The following is a 24146-nucleotide window of genomic DNA, read 5'->3' on the forward strand; positions in this document are numbered from 1 at the left end:
TTTTTTTTCCATTCTCAGATGAAAATTCCACTTCAGAGTTAATCAGAAGAAAACATACGTTGACTATATAAGGTGTAGATTAATTGTACAACTCATCGTATTGCAATCTATGTTATTTTATTAGCTCTACTTTGCATTTATTTGGCTTTATGTTGACCTTTGAAAGGTTAATACCAAAGTTTCATCAGAGTATCAGCAGAGCGACCCAATAACAGTTCATTATGGAAGTAATTTTTTTAATTAGTGTGGAATAAAATCAATGACAATAATTATCAGTTTTATATGATCATTTTAATTCAGTTAAATTAGTGTAGTGGATTGTTGTGTTTTTTATTTACTTGTATATAACGTTAAACATTACATTATTCATACATTTCCAGATGTTTTGTCCTTATTTTATTATTGTCAAATACATTTTTTATGCAAACCGTTTTAAGGGTTTTAATTTTTTTTTAATAAAATTTATTAGAAAGTTCTTTAAAATACAAAACAAAATGAGTTTCCAGTGAATAATCGCCAGGGTTTTGAACAAAAATAATAATAATAAATAAAAAATAACTGAATAAAAGTAAAAATAGTGATACTGATTAAGTAAAGCTACGCATAGAAGCATGCAAGGGGGTTAAATACATACTTTGAATTTACAGCATAAAGGTTTAACAGCCTTTTTGTTATTGGAGGAGGACAATGTGGAAAAATAAGTTTTTACTTCCTTTAAAAAAATAAAATACATGATGGTTTAAATCATAATGGTTTTACATTTATAAAACTTGGCCAACGGTAGTAAAAGATTACATAAGAAGAAATGGTCAGAAAGTTATTTTTTGCTCTTTTATATTTAATCAAAAATGACTTTACTGGGTAACAGCGGTGAAATAAAAAAAATAAACCTCTTTAACCTTATTTACTATGAAACATTTATTGGGTAGAGAGAAGGTTTTATTCCAGACTGAAATGACTTAAGGAACTGAGATGCAGTTTGCTTGGATTAAAGTGCCAATGATTTAAGAATTTTTAAATGTCCCAAAATCGACTTCAAATGTGACGTCATCACGTAAAGGTGGGATGCGCGCAGAGCTCCTGCCCAGATTTTATTTACTACATTTTATTCCCGCATTTATTTCATTATTTTTGTCGTTACGCTCCAAGAGTGAAGCGGCGCGCGGGTTCTGCTGCCACCCGCGTGACGTAATCAATGCGGGATTTAGAGAATGTCGCACAGGTGGCAAGCTAGCTGACAACTGCGACGATCTAAAGCACGCGCGACGCGCACCGAGCAGCACGCGCCCCACACAATAGTCATGAGAACAAAAGCCGCGCGCCGCGCTTTATCTGATTCATGTTAATGCGCGAGGACTATTTGTTTGGCGGATGGTTACTCTGGGATAGGGAAGGCAGTTCCTGGTGAGCGCGAGGCGTTAGCGTGTTTTTTGTGTTTGCTAAAGTCTCGCAGGAGGAAGAGGAGCAGAGCGGGGAGGACTCACTGCGGAGAAACAGAGAGAGAGAGGGGAGTGAATGGGCACGACTCAGCCAGCTCCTCAGCGGCGCTGCGCCCTTCATCCCATCCACACCGAGCGATCCCCGAACTGAGACGCTTCCACCCCCGCGCGGGTCCGTGGAGCTGGCCCCCCGGGCCCCGGAGCGGCGGAGCCAGCGTGATGGGACATAAGTGAGGCAGCAGCCTGGATCGCAGAGCAGCTGCAGCAGCCCCGACGGAGGAACAAACAAGGAAGCGCTGAGCTGAAGCTAACGGCTAATAGCCGAAGCTAACGGCTAACTGTTGGCTAACATCGATTCTAATGAGCCAGCGAGGAGCATGCGAGCTAGCAGGAAGAGGTGAGAGGCCTCCGTGTGTCCGGCTGAGCCAGGGGCTCTCCTCGGTGAACGCTCCCCGCTGCCGCTGCTCAGCGCTGGGATACAGAAGGAGGAAGCAGCCGCAGGGGGGCGAACAGCCCGATAGCCTGCTAACACGTTAGCATGCCTGCTGCTGGTGTGTTTTCTTGTAGGGGTGGGAGAGATGATGAGGGACTCTGTTAGTACAGGTGTTTAATTGTATAATTAATAAAACAAAGAGCGTTTGGCGGCTGCAGGTGGCTGAATGGATGCTGCTGCAGACCGGTAGCTTTTAGCCATTAGCAGCTTCTTATTCTGTCCACCAACATGGAGCTAACAGGCTGATCAGTGCTTCTGTTATTGGATCAGATGTGGGGAATATTATGCATTTTTAAGATCTTTGCAGAGGAAGTCTGTTGAGGGGAAACAAAGAAAACATCAGCTGTAATTTTTACATCGTCCCTCAGAAGCTTCAGGAAGTAAGATTTCTGTTAGAGGAGTGAAAATCAGCGTGACAATAACCAGGTTAGCCACATTTCTGAAAGAGTTATTAACAGAAAGGACGTGAAAAACACATGGAGACACTTCCAGGACAAGGTCCTGCTTATGAATGAAGACATGTCCAAATTGGACAGTTTACATCCAGCTCTAATCTTCAGTTTCACTTTAGAAGAGCGGCTCCAGAAAACAGAAAGTTTGCAGATTCATCAGCATCAGTCGACTCTTCCCAGACCCTCATACTGCCACCACCGTGTTTGTCTGTAGATATGATGAATTTGGATTTAAAAGAACACAGAATATTTCCCTAGAAGTGTTGGATCATGTTGGGAGGATGTTTGCTTTGAGGTGATCATTGATCTTTTTTTGTTTTATTGTAATTATCAGCAGCATTTTCTGAATGGTTCATAGTGGAGGAAGTACTCGAGTATAGAACTCTAGTAAATGTATCGATACTTACGGTCGAATCTCACTCAAATATAAGTAAAAGCTTCTCAGAGAAGAATATACTCGAGTTAAGGTGCTGAAGTACTTAGTGTTGAAAATACTTGAGTATTCAAGAGAAGAAATAATATTTTCTAATGTCAGTACATTGCACGGTGTGTCTGAGCTGTGTTGGAGAGCCGAACCGATCTGATTTAGCGTCCGATCCGATAGGAAATCGCGCCTCAGAGGTCATGGCGTTTAGTCGCACATTGAACGTCAATGAGGGATGATCACAGTTGTTAGTCTCACGGGAAAAGAGTCAGTTTTGAGTCGCCCATCGCGTTTATAGTAAGCAGGACAGACTGGAGCAAAAACAATGAAACATTAAAATAGAAACTTTCCCCATGATAGGAGTTCAGGAGGACAGAAACGGATAAAGTAGAGATCCTCTTTGAGCCTCACAGAAACCAGAATAAGGAGGAGCAGACAGAGCAGGTCAGCGCAGCGGATCTCTCTCACCTCTTTATGGAAAAAAGAAAGAAAAACTGTGATAAACTTCCCAGATCTCTCTGAGAATCACCTCTCTGCCTCAGTCACCATGGAAACCGTCCCACGCCATTGCTGTGTTTTTATTTTCTTTAAACGTAGATTTCATTATGAACATTCTCTATCTGTTCTGGTTCTAGATGCTGCACAGACTCTTTAAGTAGAGCTTTGCTTTATAGAATGAGACAGTGAGTTTTTAATAACTTTTTCATAATCTGTTCCAGTCAAACGTGGGAAATAGTTTTAATGTGTTTATAGAACAGAGAGAAATGAAAATAATCTCTGATCTGCTCATCATGTCTAGTCGGAGCCTCTCTATACGCAGTCAGTGGGACAGGGAGAAACATCAGGTCAGAGATTTAAGTCATTCGGGTGTTTACCCACCTGATCCACTATGGTGGGGATCAACCGCTGATGGTTAGGAACGTTAGCAGAGCCTATTAGCGCAATCTTTCTAATAAAGATGCGTGTGTCTCTTGGTTCAGAAGTGACCATGCAATCCATCAAACTCTCTTTCCTCTTGATCAAGACGCTTTATTTTCCAAAGTAAAAACAAACTTAGATTTTCTTACCGCAGTATGACGTGACGGGCAGATCATATCGGCTCATTTCGTTCCTTTTTTGCCACTCAAAAAACAACAATAATCAAAAGCGGTCAAAAACTGTATGGTTGCGCTGACTGAATCCAAGAGCCCAATAGCCACCTCCACTATAATCCAGGTGCGGCAGTCACCTGTCCATAATGAAGGGGCGGAGGCCAGAAACAGCGTAAATTATGCACGGCAGCAAAACACAAATAAACAAATTCATAATTTCATAATTAGGTTAGTCAACTCATACTTTGCACCAAAATATTTCATGTTCATATTTATCATACCAAAACCAGACAAAAATAGTAAACTAGAAATAAATATTCAATCATAAATCAAGCATTTGGCTCCAACAGACCCTGATGATGACAACCTGCTGCAGCTTGTGGGGTGCTTTCAGATAGAAGCTGGTTCTGGTTCTGATCCACAGGTCCAAACACTTCAGAGATGTTTTTTTTTTTAAATAGAAGCTAATCTGATTGGTTCTCTGTGAGCCGGACCAGAACCGGGTGTCCAGGTGTTCCTGCTGCTGCTCAGAGGGCTTCATAAGTGTTGATGAATAGGTTTCTGATGGATGAGGTGGAGGGGGTGTCATCTGGTCCAGAGAGGGCTCTAAAACCTAAAGGACTTGGTCCCGGTGGACTGGCGGCTGGGTTTAGGGACCCGAGACTCTGAACATGGAGCTGGATCTTCATAAACTCCTTTAGGACACATGCAGGTTGCTGCAGTTGGATGTTCATCATATTTTCTGGGTCGGTTCTGTTAAAAAAAGCATTTGTGCCTATGATTTCAGATGAGGAGGGTGAGGTTCTGATCAGTAGGTGGTTCTGCTCATCAGGACGCAGCGGTTGAATGAACTGGGTCACTCTGACCAACAGGAATCCCCTAAAAAACGTTGCAGGAAATGCAGCGTGATGGTTGCAACGCCACCCAGTCCACCTGTGCTTCTAAACATGGAGGTTGGTTCTGAAGATCAGAAACTTTCTGAGTCGTGATGAGCTGTGGAGACTCCAGTCAGAGCTGAGAAAGAAGCCAGAACTCATGGCGGTGGCAGTGGCATGATGCGGAGCTTCAGCTAAACATTTAGAACAAAGCGGTTCTTGTTTCGTTGATTCTTTGAAGGACAGATGATGTAGATGTTTTAATCTGTGAGTCGGCGGTTCTGGACGGCATCCAGAACCTTCTGGTTCAGGGAGTTTGGGTCGGAATAGCTGCAGCCTCCAAACACAGACGTGTTGAATCTGAGCAAACATGGCTCCTCCAGAATAAACCTGGTCCTGCTAATGAAGAGGAACCAATTCTGATTTCAAATATAAAATTATCAAACAACATATTATTATTATTTGATGCTTTGGAAAACTGAACTCTATGGAAATTGATTAAAGATTTTATTGGTTTCAGTTTCCACCTCTGTTGGAGCAGAGAAAGTTTGGCTTCATGGTATCAGGAAAACAGGCGGGTCCAAAACTATTGGAGAAAAACAGCAAAAGTTTATTATCAGATAACCATCTTAAAACTTTGTTTGCCCTCCTCCTGATTATCATGCTGGTCACTTAATTGTTCCAGAAATTCAAACTAATCTAAATGTTTATCAATGACTCACAAGAAAACACTGAAGGTTATTAATATTAATATGGTGCAATAAATCCAATCCTCAGTCGGCCCTTCTGAAGAAGCAGAACCTTAACAACAGATCATCCAATCAGATTGATTCAAAGTTTTCTATCTAAGGAAAACCAGCTGATTGCATTGACTCATTGACTCAATACAATCCCTCACACTAAGCATGCTTGTAGCGGCAGTGGAGAGGAAAAACTCCCTTTGAACAGGAAGAAACCTCCAGCAGAACCAGGCTCAGTGTGAGCGGCCATCTGCTGAGGCCCACTGGGGTTCAAGGAGACAGAAGCACACATAGAAAAAGAAGCATAGATACAAAAGGCAACTGTCAACCAGCTCCACAGGCGGCCCCGTCCAGGAAACACACAGCCAGGCAGACGAGCTCCGAGCCAGTCAGAGGATGAAGAGAGCACATCCAGTTAGTCACAGTCAGAGAAACAGGACTACACTGGAAAACAGGCCAAGCTCCAACATCTAGAAACAAAGGTGTTGATGGCAGCAGCACAGCTGATATTTCTCTCCAGGATGGAGTCACAGCCAAACAGGAACAGACCAGATGAAGCTACTATGAGAAAAAGCAGAGAGAGCAGAACGTTAGAGATTGAACTAACAGATTCTGCAGAGTGGGAGAATAGAGATAGAATGAAGCAGAATGATGAAAAAGGAGGCTCTATGTCCTCCAGCCGTCTAAGCCTATAGCAGCAGAACTATAGAGATAGATCAGGATAACCTGAGCCACTAACTAGAAGCTTTATCAAAAAAGGAAAGTTTTAAGCCTAGCCTTAAAAGTAGAAACCAAAAGTTCCTCCTTTAGCAAGAGCTGAATACGGACCTGATGGATGATTGGATCGATTTCAGGTTAAACTGCTGCTAATATTTAAATGACTAAAATCTGACAGTTATGCAAAGAAATGAGAAATCAGGCAGAATATTGGTAACCATAATCCCATGCTGCAGGTTACACCCATCAGTCCTATTCTTTAATTCCCTTCATCCTAACCTGACTGAGCCTTCATCCTGGGTTCTGTATCCAGGAGGCGGTGGACCGATCCAGCAGCACCTTTGTTCTGACCCGGTTCTGCTGGGCGTCCGCCTCTAGAGTCTCTAAATGGATGGGACATCAGAGCCGGGCTCGGCTGCCTGTTCCTATCTGTTGTTTATTGCAGGATAAAAGGTTTTGTAAGGTAAACCGGTAAAATCCTGAACTAGAACCAACTCGGTTTAGCAGTAAAATAAATCAACTTTTTAATGAATCAAACCTTTAAGATCCAAACGAGGAACTTTCCTCCCAGTGGCTGGACCAGACGGGTGTCTGAGGTCGTCCCATCTGTAAGCAGTACCTCCGGTTCTACCGTCACGCAGCAGAAAGCTTCTAAAGATCAAATCTTTGAGCTGAATGAGCTGATCTCCTGCCTCTGGTGCTGCAGAGCATCTCTGGTCCTAAAGCTGCGCCGGCTTCCTCTGAGGAGCAGCAGAGCCGCGTTCCCTCTCCACCAGCTTCATCTCTCCCTCTGTCTGTCTCTCTGTCTCTCTCCCTCCAGCTGACTTGTTTGGGGATGTCGGGCAGTAAGGCGCTGGGCGGGGGGGCTGGCAGCGGGGCGAGGCGCAGGCGGACCCGGTGCCGGCGCTGCCAGGCCTGCATGAGGACGGAGTGTGGAGAGTGTCACTTCTGTAAGGACATGAAGAAGTTTGGAGGGCCGGGGAGGATGAAGCAGTCCTGCCTGCAGAGACAGTGCACAGCGGTGAGACACACACACACACACCTCACCGTCTTACTGTATGTTATGAGGACCAGACCGTTGATTTTCAGCTGTTTCTATACCTTCACCCTGACCATTACCCCCCGTCACACCTTTATCCAGCGTCCACCTGACGTCCCAGAATCTCCTAAACTTTCCATGGATTTTTCTATTCTGGGCGAATATACAGAGGATTCATAACGAGTCCAGAACTTCTGTCCAACCACAGCCTAACTTCTGCATAACGCACAGCAGCGTAATGCCCAGGAAATGATGCACAATCATTGTTAAATGGGCATTAAGAAGCATCAGTTCAAGCTGCTTCCTTCAGACGCATCGCTGTCCCTGAGGGGGGGTGGGGGGGCACCTGGTCTGCATTAAAAGATTTATTTGATCACGCTATTAACCTAGCTGCTGTTTACCGCCAGTAGATTGAGCGTCATGTCTGCTAGGAAGGTTGTTGGATGGGGCGTGAACGCAGGGAGGATCCATCACTCACCTTCTGGCTCACCTTATGACGGGGATGAAGTCTGGAGGAGAACTGACGGTTTCCTCCTGTGAACCCCCTTTATACCAAAACGCTGCCAATACGCCATTATACAGTAGCTGGAAGTTAGAAACACGTTCAGCGCTCGTCTGGAACACGTCGGATACGCTGATATGTTGGAGAGAAGTTCTGGATAAGTTACGCAGAAGTTACTCAGAGGTTTAGGATCAGCTAGACGCCACGACTGATGAGGAACTGAGACTGAACGGATGTCGACCATCAGATAACTGACCTGGAACTGATGGACCACGGATGTTTCGGCGTTCTCAGAACTTATCCAACCTACGCCAGAGTTTTGCCAGATTTTTCGTGCGTCAGTCAAGCGCTGGTCTAAATAGTCCAGGTGTGACAGCGGCTTCAGGCTTAGCCCAAAGCTAACCGTTAGCAACAGAGGGTGAAGTCTGGACCAATGTCCTCACTGGTGTCCAATTTGGAGAGAACTTTGTTCCTTTTTCATTAAAATAAAATAAGTCGTTTAAAAAAAGAAAGTATGAAAAACTTCTAAATCCAAAAGGTTTAATTTGTCAGTAATTCATTATGTTAAAGCAAAACTTCAGCTGATATTGTTTTTTTTCAGGGTTTCCGTTGATCATTAAAAGTCTTAAATTATTGAATTCTACAATATAAGACTTAAAAAAGCCCTTTTGGTTTTAAAATGTCTTAATTCAGTCTTTCATAGGTCATAATATTGTAACCAAGTCATAAATAGGATTTTATTGGTATGATCCATATCAAAGATTAAAATAATTGATAATATTTTGTGGACTTTGAGCCAGGAACAAAACTAATTTAATGAATTGAGTTCAGTAGTTTATATAATAAACTACTAAATAAATATTAAATAAATCTGTTATTTGTGTTTTTTCTACTGGGCCAGAAAGTTAGGATTTATGTTCAGATAAATATTTGGGTAAATTTATGGCTACCAAGGTTTTCTGGTGTTTATTGTAAAGTTGGTTTTAACTTTTTATTAAAAAGTCTTAAATTTAACTGTCTTTATGTTGGAGGAACCCTGTTTTTTAATCAAACCTGTTTTATTTCTTAAGAAGACTGATTTCTCCGTCTGCCTTCACTAATAGAACGGAGACGCAGCAGCTGTATGTCCTCACAGGCCGCCCACAGAATAACAGTCTGTAAAAAAACAGTCAAAAAACAATAAAATCAGATAAAATAACAAGCTGGGAAAGTTTTGCTTGATAATTTGCATAAATATTTTAACGGCTCAATTATTAGTTATTAAAAAATAAATAAAAAATTCCCTCGGTTTTGATTTAATCAAATAATAATGGAACAAATTTCTCTCCTCGTAACAAACGGAGACATCAGAAAATGTCCCCCGCCCGCATGGTGCCGTACGGCCCGTATCGACACGGCGGCCCGGTTCTCCGTTTCTGACCCGGTTCTGTCCCACCATGTCCTCACAAACCCAGAGAACCACATCACCTCTTCTGCCTTCTTCCAAATAGCAGCAGCACCGGCCCGGCAGGCTAGATGCTGGGTTTCCATGGCAACCGCAGATGGTTTCTTGCTGTGAGAGCGAGCGAGCGAGCTCTAGCTCTGATCCATCTGTGCAGGATTCCTACCACAGAGCAAGGTGCCGCAGCCCGCTCTGTTCTGATGGGGAGGGGTCAGGGACGCCCCCTACTGGCCAATAGGAGGAGAGCTTCCTGTTTGTGTTTTTAGACCAGAACTTCATTGATCTGACCAGATCTGATCCGTTCTGACCCTCCTCTTCCTCAGCCTGCGGGAGGAAGGCGTCATTGATGATGTAATCGATGATGCGCTGAAGGTGGACGCTTCTGATCCTTTAAGTTTTTATTAAACCTCATCTGGAAACCAGATGTTTCATCTAATAACGGATAAATTAGTAAATCTTATTTTTTGGTAAAAATATAAAATGATTTTAAACCTTATTTCCGTCGTAGTTCATTAATCTGGTCACTGATGTTTCCCATTTTTTCCAGTTTATTCACAAACTTTATCATTTAAACCTGAACTTTTACTCCTTATATATTTTTTTATTTTCATTTATGTAAAAAAATTATCTATATGAAAAAAAAAATTAGAATGGTATTCAAATTTTAAACCCTTTGATATATTGTTTAGGATTTATTTATTTATTTATAACTGTAGTTTAATTTGTCAACAGGAAACATTTTGATCCACTGGGACATTTTTACTTCCACTAATTAGGTTTACATTCTTTGATAACTTCATTTTTCTGTGATGTTTATTAATGACTGACTGTTTATGTTGATTGAAATTTAACTATTTTTTTAATTGAAAGAGATGTGAGGAAGTTTAAAGGAATAGTACACCCAAAACATGATTAGCCTTCATTTTCTACTCACCTCCATGCTGAACAACACTCTGGAGTACTTTTTTGATATCTCAAATGCATCTGGAGTTCTGGGAGGCTTCTTGCTGTCTGCTGACATTCAAATAATGGAGGTCTATGGCGCCCGAGACAGAAAGGTCCATAAAAGTCCACAAAAACGTGTCAATATTCCTCCATACTGCTCGTCCAATGTAATCCAAGTGTCCTGAGTGGGTAGCATCCAGAATTTACTCGAAACGAAGTCATTTAGAATGTTTTTAGAGCATAAACAGTAGTGTATAGGATTACCTAATAGCGCCCCCATGCGCGCTCGCGATTCTACGGAAGCCGGCAGACCAAACCAGCGCATTCAGCTCGGCAAAGAACTCATGCTCTTCCTCAACACTGAAGTCCTCAGACATTTTTCTTTCGTTGTTTCTTTCTTTGCACAGGTAAACAGCACATTTCTTCTTCTACGCTTGCATTATCGGCAGACCAGACGCTGAATGCGCACTTTCTTCCGGTTTGGTCTGCCGGCTTCCGTAGAATCGTGAGCGCGCATGGGGGCGCTATTAGGAAATCCTATACACTACTGTTTATGCTCTAAAAACATTCTAAATGACTTCGTTTCGAGTAAATTCTGGATGCTACCCACTCAGGACACTTGGATTACATTGGACGAGCAGTATGGAGGAATATTGACACGTTTTTTGTGGACTTTTATGGACCTTTCTGTCTCGGGCGCCATGGACCTCCATTATTTGAATGTCAGCAGACAGCAAGAAGCCTCCCAGATCTCCAGATGCATTTGAGATATCAAAAAAGTACTCCAGAGTGTTGTTCAGCATGGAGGTGAGTAGAAAATGAAGGCTAATCATGTTTTGGGTGTACTATTCCTTTAAAGGCAGCAGATGATGGGTTTCATTTAAAAGCTGCTTCTGCCGCCATGGCGTGCTCACACCTCACCCGCCTGTGTGTGTGTCTGCAGCCCGTGTTGCCTCACACCGCCGTGTGCTTCGCCTGCGGCGAGGCGGGGAAGGAGGACACGGTGGACTCGGAGGAGGAGAAGTTCAGCCTCTGTCTGATGGAGTGCACCATCTGTAACGAGATCATCCACCCCAGCTGCCTCAAGGTGAGTCCCCCGCCCTGACCCGCCGCTCCATGGGGTCAGATTAACCAATACTGGTCCAGTTCTTCCGGGTCCTTAGTTTGTTTTAATGTTATATACAGAAAGTATTCACCCCCTTTAAATGTTTCACTCTTGGTTTCATTGCAAACATTTGCTAAAATCAATAAAGTTAATTTTATTTCTGATTAATGTTCACTCAGCCCCCCCATCTTGACAGAAATAAAACAGAAATGAAGAAAATTTTGCTTATTTATTAAAGAAAAAGTGAAATATAAAATGGTAACCACTTTAGAAGAGATCCGCAAAAATAGAATAATCTGATCTAGATCTTTTTAATAAAATTAGTGTTTAAAATAAAGTTTTCTAATTAGCCTTTTGGCTTTTATTTATACATTTATTAAAACCTTTCAGACGAATCTTTCAGCTATGAATCTTTTTTTTTTTGTACCTTTTCCCTTCAAGGTGATTAATAATATCAGAAATATTTAGTGAGACGATATCATCTAAGAACCGATGATGGTTGATCGTCTGTAAATTTAATTCCAGTTTTCCGTTTTGTTCTCAGAGTCTCTATTCTGGGTTTTTCTTTCATTTTAAACAATGTTTAGGGAAACGATTTTATCTTTCAGGACAGAGACGATGTTTCTGTTTCTGGTTTATTTTCATCAGACGTCCTGATTCTGGAATCAGCCTCAAACTTTAGGCTCCTTCTCTGTTTAATTGGTTTGAAGTTTCTGTGAAGAACCGACAGGTTCTGGTAGAACCGGGCCTCAAACACATGAAAAAAAATTTCTGTTTATTTACGGGCAGGGCCGGATTTAGGAAATGTGGGGCCCTAGGCAAAGACAGGCAGGGGCCCCTCTGAATGGAGAAGACAACACATCAAATAGCCCCATTCTCCAGATAGAGAAATGTTAATAGAATAGACATCCATTATCTGTTCTAGGTTGTGTCCCTCTCTTCTTGTCCCTTTTCTTCTTGTTTTCCTCTCTATGTTTTGTACTCAGCTGACTTTTCATGCTGTCTCTAAAGGAATGAAAGATTTTTTCCAAGCACTAAGCTCACTTAGCTGATTGCTCCTTCCTGTGTTTCCAAAAAGGCCAAAGTAAATAACCCAGTCCTTCTTTTCACTGTAGACAAGCCATGATCTGCTTATCTGTTCTCCATTTTTCATTTGGATGAAATAATAGCTGCATGAATCATGACAGCAGACAAGATAGAGGAGAGCAGGAGGCGGGGTTACCAATCTACTTGCTCTGGAGAGCAGAGTTCGCTGCTTTTAGATGTTGTCTCCAAAGTCTCCAGTAGCAGAAAAAAGTCTCTAGATTTGGTGCTAGGAGCTTTTTAGAAATCAAAGTGCTAGAGGGGTCTGAAAAGTGGCTAAATATAGCGACTAAAGCGCTAAGTTGGCAACACTGCTCTTTGCATGGTTTGTTTTCAAATGGTTTGCTGCTGTCTGTTTGGACCTTTCTGAACATGTGCAGCAAATGGACTGATCCAATATGGTGGACGCTGAAGGGGGGGGGCTGAGACACACTTAATATTATCAGCGTTCTGATGGCATTTTAGCCAAAGGATTTTGATCAAAAACATAATTAATGTGCATAAATAAGGAATAGTTGGAATAACCATACATGGAAACAGTTTTTGGCCCCCCCCAGGAAGTTGGGGTTTTGCCCCAGTGTTGGGGCCGCAGTGTCTCTGTAGTTATAAACCTGGAGTGAAGCGGAGGAGCCGCATCCAGAGCTCACCGCTGAGTTTTCTTCCTCCTCAGATGGGAAAAGCTGACGGAATCATCAACGATGAAATCCCCAACTGCTGGGAGTGTCCAAAGTGCCACAAGGAGGGGAAGACCAGTAAGGTGAGGGTTCGGGACGCTCCGAGGTTAGCCTGCCCTCGCAGTTAGCTTCCAGAAAGTTCTGAAAATCTGAACCAGTTCTGTTTTAAACCAGGACCAGCAGGACGGGTCGGGCAAGAGGAGGCTGGATAACGGGGAGGTGGGCCGTTGGAAGCTCACGGACGAGCCTCCACCTAAAAAGAAAGCCCCTCCTCCACTGGAGGAGGCCGCCAGGGGGGAGGGGGGGCACAAGAGGAAGAAGGAGAAAGAGCAGCCTCTGGAGAGCGGTCCGAAGAAGAAGGTGGGCTGATTCTGCAGGTTCTGTTCCAGCTGCTGGGTTCTGTTCTGACGCTAACTGCTTTCCGTTTCCTCCTGTCCTTCAGATTAAAGGCGCGCACGAGAAACGCCTGAAAAAGGTGAGACACCCCTCCCCCTGCCTGACCTTTGACCCCTTCAGGGTTTAACCTGCTGAATTCAGCCTATGGACCGGGTGGTGAGCCCAGCAGAACCGGGCCAGTAAACTACGTCAGCCGAATATAGATATAAACATAAAGAGATGCTTTCATTTCACTGTGTAACAGGAAACAGCGAGCCAATCAGAATGCTTCAGTCTGTTACATCACATGGAAGCAGGCGGGAACAATGGAGGCAAACCATTAGCTGGATAACAACCAGAACCAACTATCTTATGCTGAGTTAGAATCCAGCGACTGCCTCGTCCAAAGGCCAGATTCATCCGCCGATGACATCACAGCGCCGCACTGAGGTCTGTTCGGATTGGAGACTCCTCGTTATGCGGCCAAAAAACGCCTCCTCCTCGCCTGTTTTGAAGGATGGGTCCGCTGTATCCTCCGTAGCGTCGGATTTCCCAGGATTCATTGCGAAACAAAGCAAGCCGGCTGCTCCGTGCTCAGAGGAAAGAGGAAATTGGCGCCAAACAGTGGTGAATATTGGAAGTGCAGCTTAAAGAAAAAGTCTGGTCAGCAAGGAATAATCAAATAATCAATAATCGATCATTATTTATACATTTGTGGTGATTTAATGAGATCAGCATTAATCAGTAAAAAAATTTAAATAATTTCCATAGCGAGCACGGAGCAGCTGGCTTGCTTGGACTCGCAACGAATCATGGGATATCCAAGGATACATCGGACCCGTCCTTCAAATCGGGCAAAAAGGACGACGCCTTTATCGGCCGCATAACGAGGAGTCGGACCAGACCTCATGATGTAATCGGCCTCAGAATCTGGCTTTCAGAGGACGCAGCCAATGGATTCAAACACTGCCATTGTATATAACAGTAGACCCCGCATTGAATGTCTCGGCACAGAAATTATGGCTGGATGCGTCAGCACTGCCGCGTATTTTGGTTTACATTAACAGACTGTTGACATCAGGGAGAACTTCCTGAAGGAATCAGAGCTTTAGAGACATTGATAAATAAACAGCAGATATACACTACATAGAATAGAAACTCCCTTTATTGTCCCACAGTGGGGACGTTGTGGCGTCACAGCAGCAAAAGTGGTCACACAACTGTGGAGCTTAAAAAGTTTATAAAAGTAAGAGAATAAGTGATAAAAAATATGTAATTCAATTTTATTAAGCGCTTAAAAAAAAGTGCTGTAAAGAAAAAAGAAAATAGATAAAATATAGGTAAAAATAACATTCACATAAAATATGAATAAATATAAAACAAACATTAAATATTGCATGTACAGTGTTTTTACAAATTTAAATACAGCTGTGGACATTTTTACAGTATATTTAATTTCTACATACCTGTATAAATATGTTTCTGTATAATCAATTCTATTCAGTTTATTTCTATAGCTCCAATTCCCATCATGTCATCTCAGGTCACTTTCCAGTTCACCAGATCATCCAGTTAGATTGATTCAAAGTTTTCTATCTAAGGAAAACCAGCTGATTGCATCGACTCATTGACTCTTCAGCAATCCCTCACACTGAGCATGCTTGTAGCGACAGTGGAGAGGAAAAACTCCCTTTGAACAGGAAGATACCTCCAGCAGAACCAGGCTCAGTGTGAGCGGCCATCTGCTGAGGCCCACTGGGGTTCAAGGAGACAGAAGCAGACATAGAAAAAGAAACATAGATACAAAAGGCAACTGTCAACCAGCTCCACAGGCGGCCCCGTCCAGGAAACACACAGCCAGGCAGACGAGCTCCGAGCCAGCTCCCATGTCAGAGGATGAAGAGAGCACATCCAGTTAGTCACAGTCAAAAAAAATATAGTAAAAAATAAATGCTAAAAATGCACGGTTGGCTGTTCTTTGCAACCTGCATCCATCCTGTCAGAATATTCTATTACTCTTAATCCCACTAAGAATATTTAAATAAACTGAAACTTTTGTTTGTTTTCAGCAAAAAATTAAAAACTGAATTAAAAAAATAAAAAATTAGTTTAATATTCAAAAAGTTAAAGTAGATTAAAGTTTCTTCTGTTCCTGTTGAACACATTACACTAAGCCGAGCTGTCGACCTCCCAAAGATGGCGCCGTCAAATCATGTCGGGCCCGTAGATGAAGGCGATAGATGGGGGGAGGTTTACGCTTTAACGTGGTGAGATTCTGGGTGTGGACCTTGGTGCGGTTCTTCCTTCATGTTGCCACGGTAACGAATCTCATCTCTGTTCTTTGATCAGAAACCCAAACAGGAGGCGGAGTCAAACGGGCCCACGTCTGGAGGAGCAGCAGGAGGCCAGCAGAGTTCCTCCTCCTCCCAGCCTGTAGGGGGCGGCGCAGGAGCAGCGGGGGCGGCGTCCAATGCAGACCAGCGCTCTCATCACAGAGAGAAACTGGAGCGATTCAAGAGGATGTGCCTGCTGGAGCGCCGGCCCGAGTCCTCCTCCTCCTCTTCCTCCAGCTCCGAGTCAGACTCCGAGTCCGATTCGGACGACTCCCTCAGGGGGGAGCAGGGGGGAGGGTCTTCGCCTTCGTCGTCCTCCCCAGCCCCACCTCCTCCTGTCGTCTACGGCAACAGCGGCGGGAGCCGGGCAGACAGGGAGCGGAGCCGCAGCGAGCGGGAGAGGGCGCGGCGGCTGGCGGAGCTCGGCTTCAGCGCCAGCGAGGAGTCCGAGGGGGAGGGGGGCAGGGGGGAGGAGGAAAGGGAGGATGAAGGGGGCGGGGACAAAGGACGCAGGCGCGGAGGAGGAGACGTCTCCTCACGAGGACGGAAATCAGGTCTGATGGACACGGAGGAGGAGGATACTCCCCCGTCTGAGAGGAGCAGAAAGAACTCCGCCTCCCTCCCCCCGCCCTCCCCCCCTCTCCTCCAACCTCATCCCCCCCTCCGCTCTGCACGACGGCTTCACCAAGCAGCGCAGCAACGGGCAAGAGACCCGGAACGGGCGGACCCGAGGCGGGACGGGGGGCGGGGAGAAGGAGAACGCCAGCGGCATTCTGACCAATCATAGACACGCCGCAGGGGGCGGGGCCAAAGGCAGCCGCGGCAACAAAATCCGCAACAGCAAGAACCAGAACCAGAGGACCAGCGTCTCCTCTTCCTCCTCCTCCATCCCCACCTCCAACGGGGGGGGCATGGCGAGCAGCGGCCTGCTGATGTCGGCCATGGCGGCGTCGCCCTGCCAGCCTTCACGTCTCGCCCCGCGCTCTCAGATGATGAAGCGCAGCCCGCCGGCGGTGCCCTCGCCGCCCCGGCCCGTCCAGATGGAGAGGCACCTGGTGCGGCCCCCTCCCGCCTGCCCGGAGCCCAGCTGCCTGCTGCTGGACTGCGGCTCCGCCCACATCATGACCCGGGACGCCTGGCTGCGGGTCTTCACCTACCTGAGCCAGAGGGAGCTGTGCGTTTGCATGCGGGTCTGTCGGACCTGGAGCCGCTGGTCAGTGTCCGCGCCGTGGTTAGCCGCCGTCTGACCGGCTCCGCCTCCCGCTGACCGCCTGTTCCCTCGTCTCCGTCCAGGTGCTGCGACAAGAGGCTGTGGACGCAGATCGACCTGAGCCGCCAGCGCTCCATCACCCCCCCCATGCTGAGCGGGATCATCCGCCGCCAGCCCGTCTCCCTCAACCTGGGCCACACCAACATCTCCAAGAAGCAGCTGATGTGGCTCATCAACCGCCTGCCAGGTGGGACCAGAACCGGAACCGCCTGCTGTTTCCATGGCAACCAGTCTCACCTCTCTCTGCCTCCCCCCCCTCAGGTCTGCTGGAGCTGGACGTGTCCGGCTGTCCCTGGACGTCCGTCTCTGCTCTCTGCCAGGCCGTCTGTCCCTGCCTGAAGCTGCTGGACCTCAGCAGGGTGGAGGACCTGAAGGACTCCCACCTGAGGGAGCTGCTCGCCCCGCCCCCTGAGTCCCGGACAGGTGAGAAACCCCCTCACCCACAGACCCGATGCACCGCCGAGCGGACTCTGAGTGTTCTGTGCTCTGATTGGCCCGTCAGCTCACAGCGAGAGCAGAGCGGTACGCTTCCAGAACATGACAGAGCTGCGATTGGCCGGTCTGGATCTGACGGACGCGGCGTCCCGCCTCCTGGTGCGGCACACCCCCCACCTCACCCGCCTGGACCTGAGCCACTGCGTCAACATCACGGACCAGACGGTGCGGAACCTCACCGTCTCCCCCCTGAGGGAGAGCCTCACCCACATCAACCTGGCAGGTAGGGAGGGTCCAGTACCCGCTGCTCCTCTTCCTCCTCCTCCTCCTGCTCCTCCTCCTCAGTCTGACTCTGTTGGTTCTGGTTCTGCAGGCTGTGTGAAGCTGACGGAGCAGAGCGTCCAGCTGCTCCAGTGCTGCTCCGCCCTGCAGACCGTAGACCTGCGCTCCTGCTCCCTCCTCTCCGCCGAGTCTGGACAGCTGCTCTCCTTCCCCTTCCATTCCGCCTCCTCCTCCTCTTCCTCCAACACGGCCTCCTCCTCCTCCTCAGCCCCCACCGCCGTCGCTGCTCTCTCCTCCTCCGCTGCTCCTGACGACAGAACGCTGCTGAAGAACAGCTAAGCCCTCTGGGTCATGTGACAGCTGCTGTGCTCAGCCTCTAAGCCCCGCCTCCGTCCTCGTTACACTACAGACCAGCGAGGAAGATGAGGATGAGGAGGGTACTTGGTGAAGGTGAATCGTAACCCTGAGCATGTACATATTTCTGGGTGTTTGTATATATCTGTAGTTTACTGTAAATGACCTTTGACCTCCCAACACTCCGCCCCCCTCCCTCCTGCGACCAATCACGGCGGCCCGTTCATCAGACCCCCCCCCCCCCGACCAGACCCGGAAGCAGGTTCTGCTCCTGCTGCTGTAAGATCAGAACCTGTGATGAGTCCGGTTGGACGTTTACTTCCTGTTTAAACTGAGCCTCATCAGAACCCCCCTCCCCCACTTGTTTCTCAGGTTTTTTTGTTTTGTTTTTTTAATTCATTTGGCGGCGCCGCAGCACTTCCCGTCTGATCCAATCCCACCGGTTCTGGTCCGCTTCTGACCACCCTGGTTCTGAGTTGTGGGTCGGTTCTGGAGGAGACCCAGAACTGGTTTATGTTCTGGTTGGGATGACTTCTGATGAGGCAGATTGGGTCGGAGCGGTACCTGGTGGAGCCACGCCCCCCTGGCACCTCCTCAGCTGGTTCTGATCAGTGTTTCTCCCGACATCTGGTTGGTTCTGAACGGGTTCTTCATAATCTGGGTGGGTTCCTGGTTCTGACCTCTAGCAGAACGTTTGGACCCGATTGGATCCAGGATTTGTAAAATGAAACCGACCCGTTTTCTGACCCGCTCATCAGAACCAGTTAGAGAACAGAGCCTGACGCTGGTACCAATAGAAAAGGTTCTGAATCTAATCCCTGGCTGTTAGAACCAGAACCAGAAGTCGCCCTCCCTTCTGGGTCACAGTGAGCCGTACCGGACCTTCAGCAGAACCCATTAATTCTGATCCGGTTCCTGTCCAGCTGTGGTTTAAAGAACCAGCAGAGAGCGGAGGGAAGATTCTGAACCGGACTGGTTCTGATCCGCCGGCGTTTCCGGGCCTGCTGGAGGGGGGGGGCGTGGACCCGTCCATCTATTCCTGAGAGGGAAGCAGGGTTCTGATTGGTTCTGCTTGTCAGTGGTACCAGGAGGTTCTGGCTGACGGGCTGAATGTGGCGGCTCCTCCGCCCTCGTTGTGCCATAAATGTTTTTTTTTATGTGTTTTTCAGTTGTTTATTTTTCCGGGGGGGGGGGGTCTGATTGGACGAACATATCAGTTTGGATCTCGATGCACTGGATCAACCCAACGTTGCCCTGCTTCATGTTTTGGCCAAATGTTTTTTTTTGTTTTTGTGAAAAAGGGCATTTCATGTTTCTTTGTGTTTCGGTTTGTTTTTATATTTTGTCCACGACTCTTCCGACGCGTCGACGGGAAACCAGGAAGACTTCGGAACAAACGCTGAAAACAGACAAAAAAAAAGACCAACTCAAGGCAGCTACGTATGAATGACTACTGTACCACGAATAAAGAAGCAATGGGTTTGTTTTTACTCCTCGTGTCTCGTCTGGTTTATTCCTGATGTTCTGCTTCTCAGAAGAACCTGGAGGTCAAAGTTCATCCATTGATTTAACTCGGACGGTTCTGGGTCCGTCCTTCATGATGAACAGCTAACATGGTGGAACTACTGAGCTCTATTCACTGATTGCTGATCGCCTGCTGGTAGAACACGGTGGAGTGAAGCCACCGGCCGCCATATTGGTACTCCCTAGCTAAACCGGTCCCGATGTAAACAATCTGTGCGCTACAGGATCAAACAATGATTTTCAGTTTAAGACTTAAAATAAATATAAATTTATCACTTTGACACAGACTGGCTGCTTCACAGCATCAGTAGATTAACTTTAACTTAGAATAAAAAATAGGCCAATCACATTGAATAGTCATTATGAAGTCAATAAATCATTTAATATAACATTTAATACAAATCCATCACAATAAAATTAATGTGTTAGAGCAGAATAATACAGAAATGCCGAAAGTGATAAATTGATGAACATGTAATACATTGTTGTGGTAATTACATCTGATTATTAAAAAAAAAAACTATACAGGTATCTATGTACGCACAAACACGTACACTATCCAGTAATTAAATTTATTAATATATCATGTGTCAGAAATATTTTGCATGTTACATTGATAAAAAAAATGTAGGAATTTTACATATATATATATATATGTGTGTGTGTGTATGTGTGTATATGTATGTGTGTATATATATATATATATATATATGTATGTGTGTGTGTGTATGTGTGTATATGTATGTGTGTATATGTATGTGTGTATATGTATATATATATATATATATATATATATATGTACAGTACAGACCAAAAGGTTGGACTCACCTTCTCATTCAAAGAGTTTTCTTTATTTTCATGACTGAAAATTGTAGATTCACCCTGAAGGCATGAATGAACACGTGGAATTATATACTTAACAAAACTGTGTGAAACAGCTGAAAATATGTAATAATACATTTTATTTAACAGCACCTTTCTGGACACTCAAGGTCACTTTACAGAAAATACTGAAAAATAAATGAAAATACAAAAATACAGATACAGGAACATAAAAACAATTATGGATAGGGAAAAGAGCAGTGTATTCACAGATAAGCGAGCTGGAACAGATGGGTTTTGAGTCTGGCTTTGAATAAGGGGAGAGAGTGAGTTCCAGAGCTGGGGAGCAGAGCGGCTGAAGGCTCTGCAAGTCGAGCTGGATGTCTTATATTCCAGGTTCTTCAAAGTAGCCTCCTTTAGCTTTAGCCAGTCTTTAAGGAGTTTCCAGAGATGCTTGGACCCTGTTGGCCCTTTAGCCTTCACTCTGGGGTCCAGCTGACTCCAAACCATCTCCATTGGGTTCAGGTCCAGTGATTGTTGAGGCCAGGTCATCTGGGGCAGCATCCTATCACGCTCCTCCTCGGTCAAATAGCCCTTCCACAGCCTGGAGGTGTGTTAGGGGTCATTGTTGAAAAGTAAATGCAAACCGGATGGAATAGCATGCCTCTGCAGGATGCTTTGGCAGCCATGCTGGTTCAGTACGCCTTCAATTATAAATAAAGCTGCGTCTCAATTCGCAGGCTGCGTACTTCCGAGGACGCAGCCTACCTAGCCTCCGGAGGACCCAGACTTGGTAGGCTGCTCCGGAGGATCCTCAGCCGTTGGTAAATGGGACGGTCTAGCCTTTGGAGCACTTCCTGGTTGCGACACGACGTCATCACGTTTACCCCAAACACAGCGCGAAACAAAATCCGACAGCTCGAGAAATACGGAAAGAAACAACAAAAAAATAGATATGGACATTTTTATTTCTTTTATTTACTTGTTATTGGAGGAGGAGAGTCGCTTTGACGGCTTCGGCGGCAGCAAAACCTGCGACGGATTTTTCTCAGGCTGGCAGAGCGCAGTGGAGAGGTAAGATCTACCTGCTATTATTCTAACCCACAGGGGCCTGCTAATGATCAGAATATACCAGTTATTAAATAAACGCTTGTCAGCAGATTGATGAATAGGTTTAAATATCAAGTTTTATATTTATTTGTAAGTTTGTAATTTATTTGTTTATAATAAGTAATAAGTAATTTGAATAGTTAAATGTGTACAAACCCTGTAAATAACTGACTTAAATCACTACTTTCACTATCACTAATGTTGTGTTGAGAAGCCAAACTGTTGAGAAATAAATCCTTTTTTGTCTAAATTGTTATCCCCTTACTGCCTGACTTTATTTGCAATTATATATATATATATATACACTATATTGCCAAAAGTATTTGCTCACCCATCCAAATTATTGGAATCAGGTGTTCCAATCACTTCCATGGCCACAGGTGTATAAATTCAAGCACCTAGGCATGCAGACTGTTTTTACAAACATTTGTGAAAGAATGGGTCGCTCTCAGGAGCTCAGTGAATTCCAGCGTGGAACTGTGATAGGATGCCACCTGTGCAACAAATCCAGTCGTGAAATTTCCTCGCTCCTAAATATTCCACAGTCAACTGTCAGCTGTATTATAAGAAAATGGAAGTGTTTGGGAACGACAGCAACTCAGCCACGAAGTGGTAGGCCACGTAAAAACTGACGGAGCGGGGTCAGCGGATGCTGACGCGCATAGTGCGAAGAGGTCGCCAACTTTCTGCAGAGTCAATCACTACAGACCTCCAAACTTCATGTGGCCTTCAGATTAGCTCAAGAACAGTGCGCAGAGAGCTTCATGGAATGGGTTTCCATGGGCGAGCAGCTGCATCCAAGCCATACATCACCAAGTGCAATGCAAAGCGTCGGATGCGGTGGTGTAAAGCACGCCGCCACTGGACTCTAGAGCAGTGGAGACGCGTTCTCTGGAGTGACGAATCGCGCTTCTCCATCTGGCAATCTGATGGACGGGTCTGGGTTTGGCGGTTGCCAGGAGAACGGTACTTGTCTGACTGCATTGTGCCAAGTGTAAAGTTTGGTGGAGGGGGGATTATGGTGTGGGGTTGTTTTTCAGGAGCTGGGCTTGGCCCCTTAGTTCCAGTGAAAGGAACTCTGAATGCTTCAGCATACCAAGACATTTTGGACAATTCCATGCTCCCAACTTTGTGGGAACAGTTTGGAGCTGGCCCCTTCCTCTTCCAACATGACTGTGCACCAGTGCACAAAGCAAGGTCCATAAAGACATGGATGACAGAGTCTGGTGTGGATGAACTTGACTGGCCTGCACAGAGTCCTGACCTCAACCCGATAGAACACCTTTGGGATGAATTAGAGCGGAGACTGAGAGCCAGGCCTTCTCGTCCAACATCAGTGTGCGACCTCACAAATGCGCTTCTGGAAGAATGGTCAAAAATTCCCATAAACACACTCCTAAACCTTGTGGACAGCCTTCCCAGAAGAGTTGAAGCTGTTCTAGCTGCAAAGGGTGGACCGACGTCATATTGAACCCTATGGATTAGGAACGGGATGTCACTTAAGCTCATATGTGAGTCAAGGCAGGTGAGCAAATACTTTTGGCAATATAGTGTATATATATATATATATATATATATATATATATATATATATATATATATATATATATATATAAAATCAAAATATAAAAACGAAAAAATAAGTTAAATAGTGGATCTAGATGAAGTAAAATTTAATTTCTAATAAATTATGTATTAAAGATAATGAAAAAAAGATAGATGACTGAATAAAAGTAAATATATATATTTTTTTCCTACAGGTCATAACGGCATGTGCTGCCTGGGAGCTGGTGACATCACGGCCGCAGAGGATGAGGAGGGGAGAACGTGTAGGAGGCAGTGTTGCTCCATGGAGGGACCAGCTGTCTGCCGAGGTGTCTGCTCTGGAGGAGGGTCTACCTGACCACCGTTACATTTAGATGGCAAGTAGAATCACATTTTAGCTGTTCTTATTTAAGGGTTATAAAAACAGTTTTAGTAAAGTCATTATTTTCTGCGTCTTCTTGAACATTTGTAGTAACATGGCAGCCATCGATTGGGTCAGCAGTGGAGAGAGGCAACCCCCACCCCCCAGATGATGTCCCACTCACAGTCAGAAGACTCCAAGCTCATCTGTGTGGCATCCCATCCAGTCCAGCAGCACCACCAGGGACACCTGCTCAGTCACAATTGTATATATATGTTCTTTAGTAATATTTACTGTATATCTTCTGTAAATAGTTGTAGTAGTTAATTTTAAAATCTAATGTCAATAGTTAAAAATGTTTAATAGTTTGTTGTTAAATACTTGCTTCTCTAAAAATAAACTGATGTCACTGAGAAGTTGTTCTAAGTTTACTTAAATTACAAAGAAGTGATGAAACAGATAATGTAAAAAGGTTAAAAGACTTTAAGAACACACTGACAACAATAACTTTTATAAACAATTTAATAATTTAATTTAATAACAGCAACACAGAACTTCAACTTGTTTAAAAAAAACACCAAAAAAATAATAATGTCTGTCCACAATCCTCTCCAATAAATGAAATAATCTGTCCATCCTTTCCTGCCTCCCTCTGCCATCTCATCTCCTCCCTGATTAAATCCACCAACTCGTCTCTCCTCATTCTTCTCTTCCT

General features: G+C 45.1%; 1 protein-coding gene across 1 annotated transcript; it reads left to right on the top strand.

Moving 5' to 3' along the window:
- The first annotated feature begins 1129 nt into the window (after positions 1 to 1129).
- Positions 1130 to 19559, top strand: zgc:158376 (uncharacterized protein LOC100101643 homolog). Its single transcript, XM_038305665.1, is given in 12 exon segments — positions 1130 to 1836; positions 7052 to 7252; positions 11102 to 11245; positions 13017 to 13103; positions 13195 to 13380; positions 13463 to 13495; positions 15745 to 16362; positions 16364 to 16941; positions 17022 to 17185; positions 17260 to 17421; positions 17501 to 17716; positions 17807 to 19559. Coding segments are annotated over 11 exon segments (2622 nt in total). The 5' UTR covers positions 1130 to 1836; positions 7052 to 7066; the 3' UTR covers positions 18055 to 19559.
- Positions 19560 to 24146: the final 4587 nt, after the last annotated feature.

The sequence above is a fragment of the Cyprinodon tularosa genome, unplaced genomic scaffold (assembly GCF_016077235.1).
Source record: "Cyprinodon tularosa strain WSP-4 unplaced genomic scaffold, ASM1607723v1 ctg560, whole genome shotgun sequence".
Taxonomy (NCBI): Eukaryota; Metazoa; Chordata; class Actinopteri; order Cyprinodontiformes; family Cyprinodontidae; genus Cyprinodon; species Cyprinodon tularosa.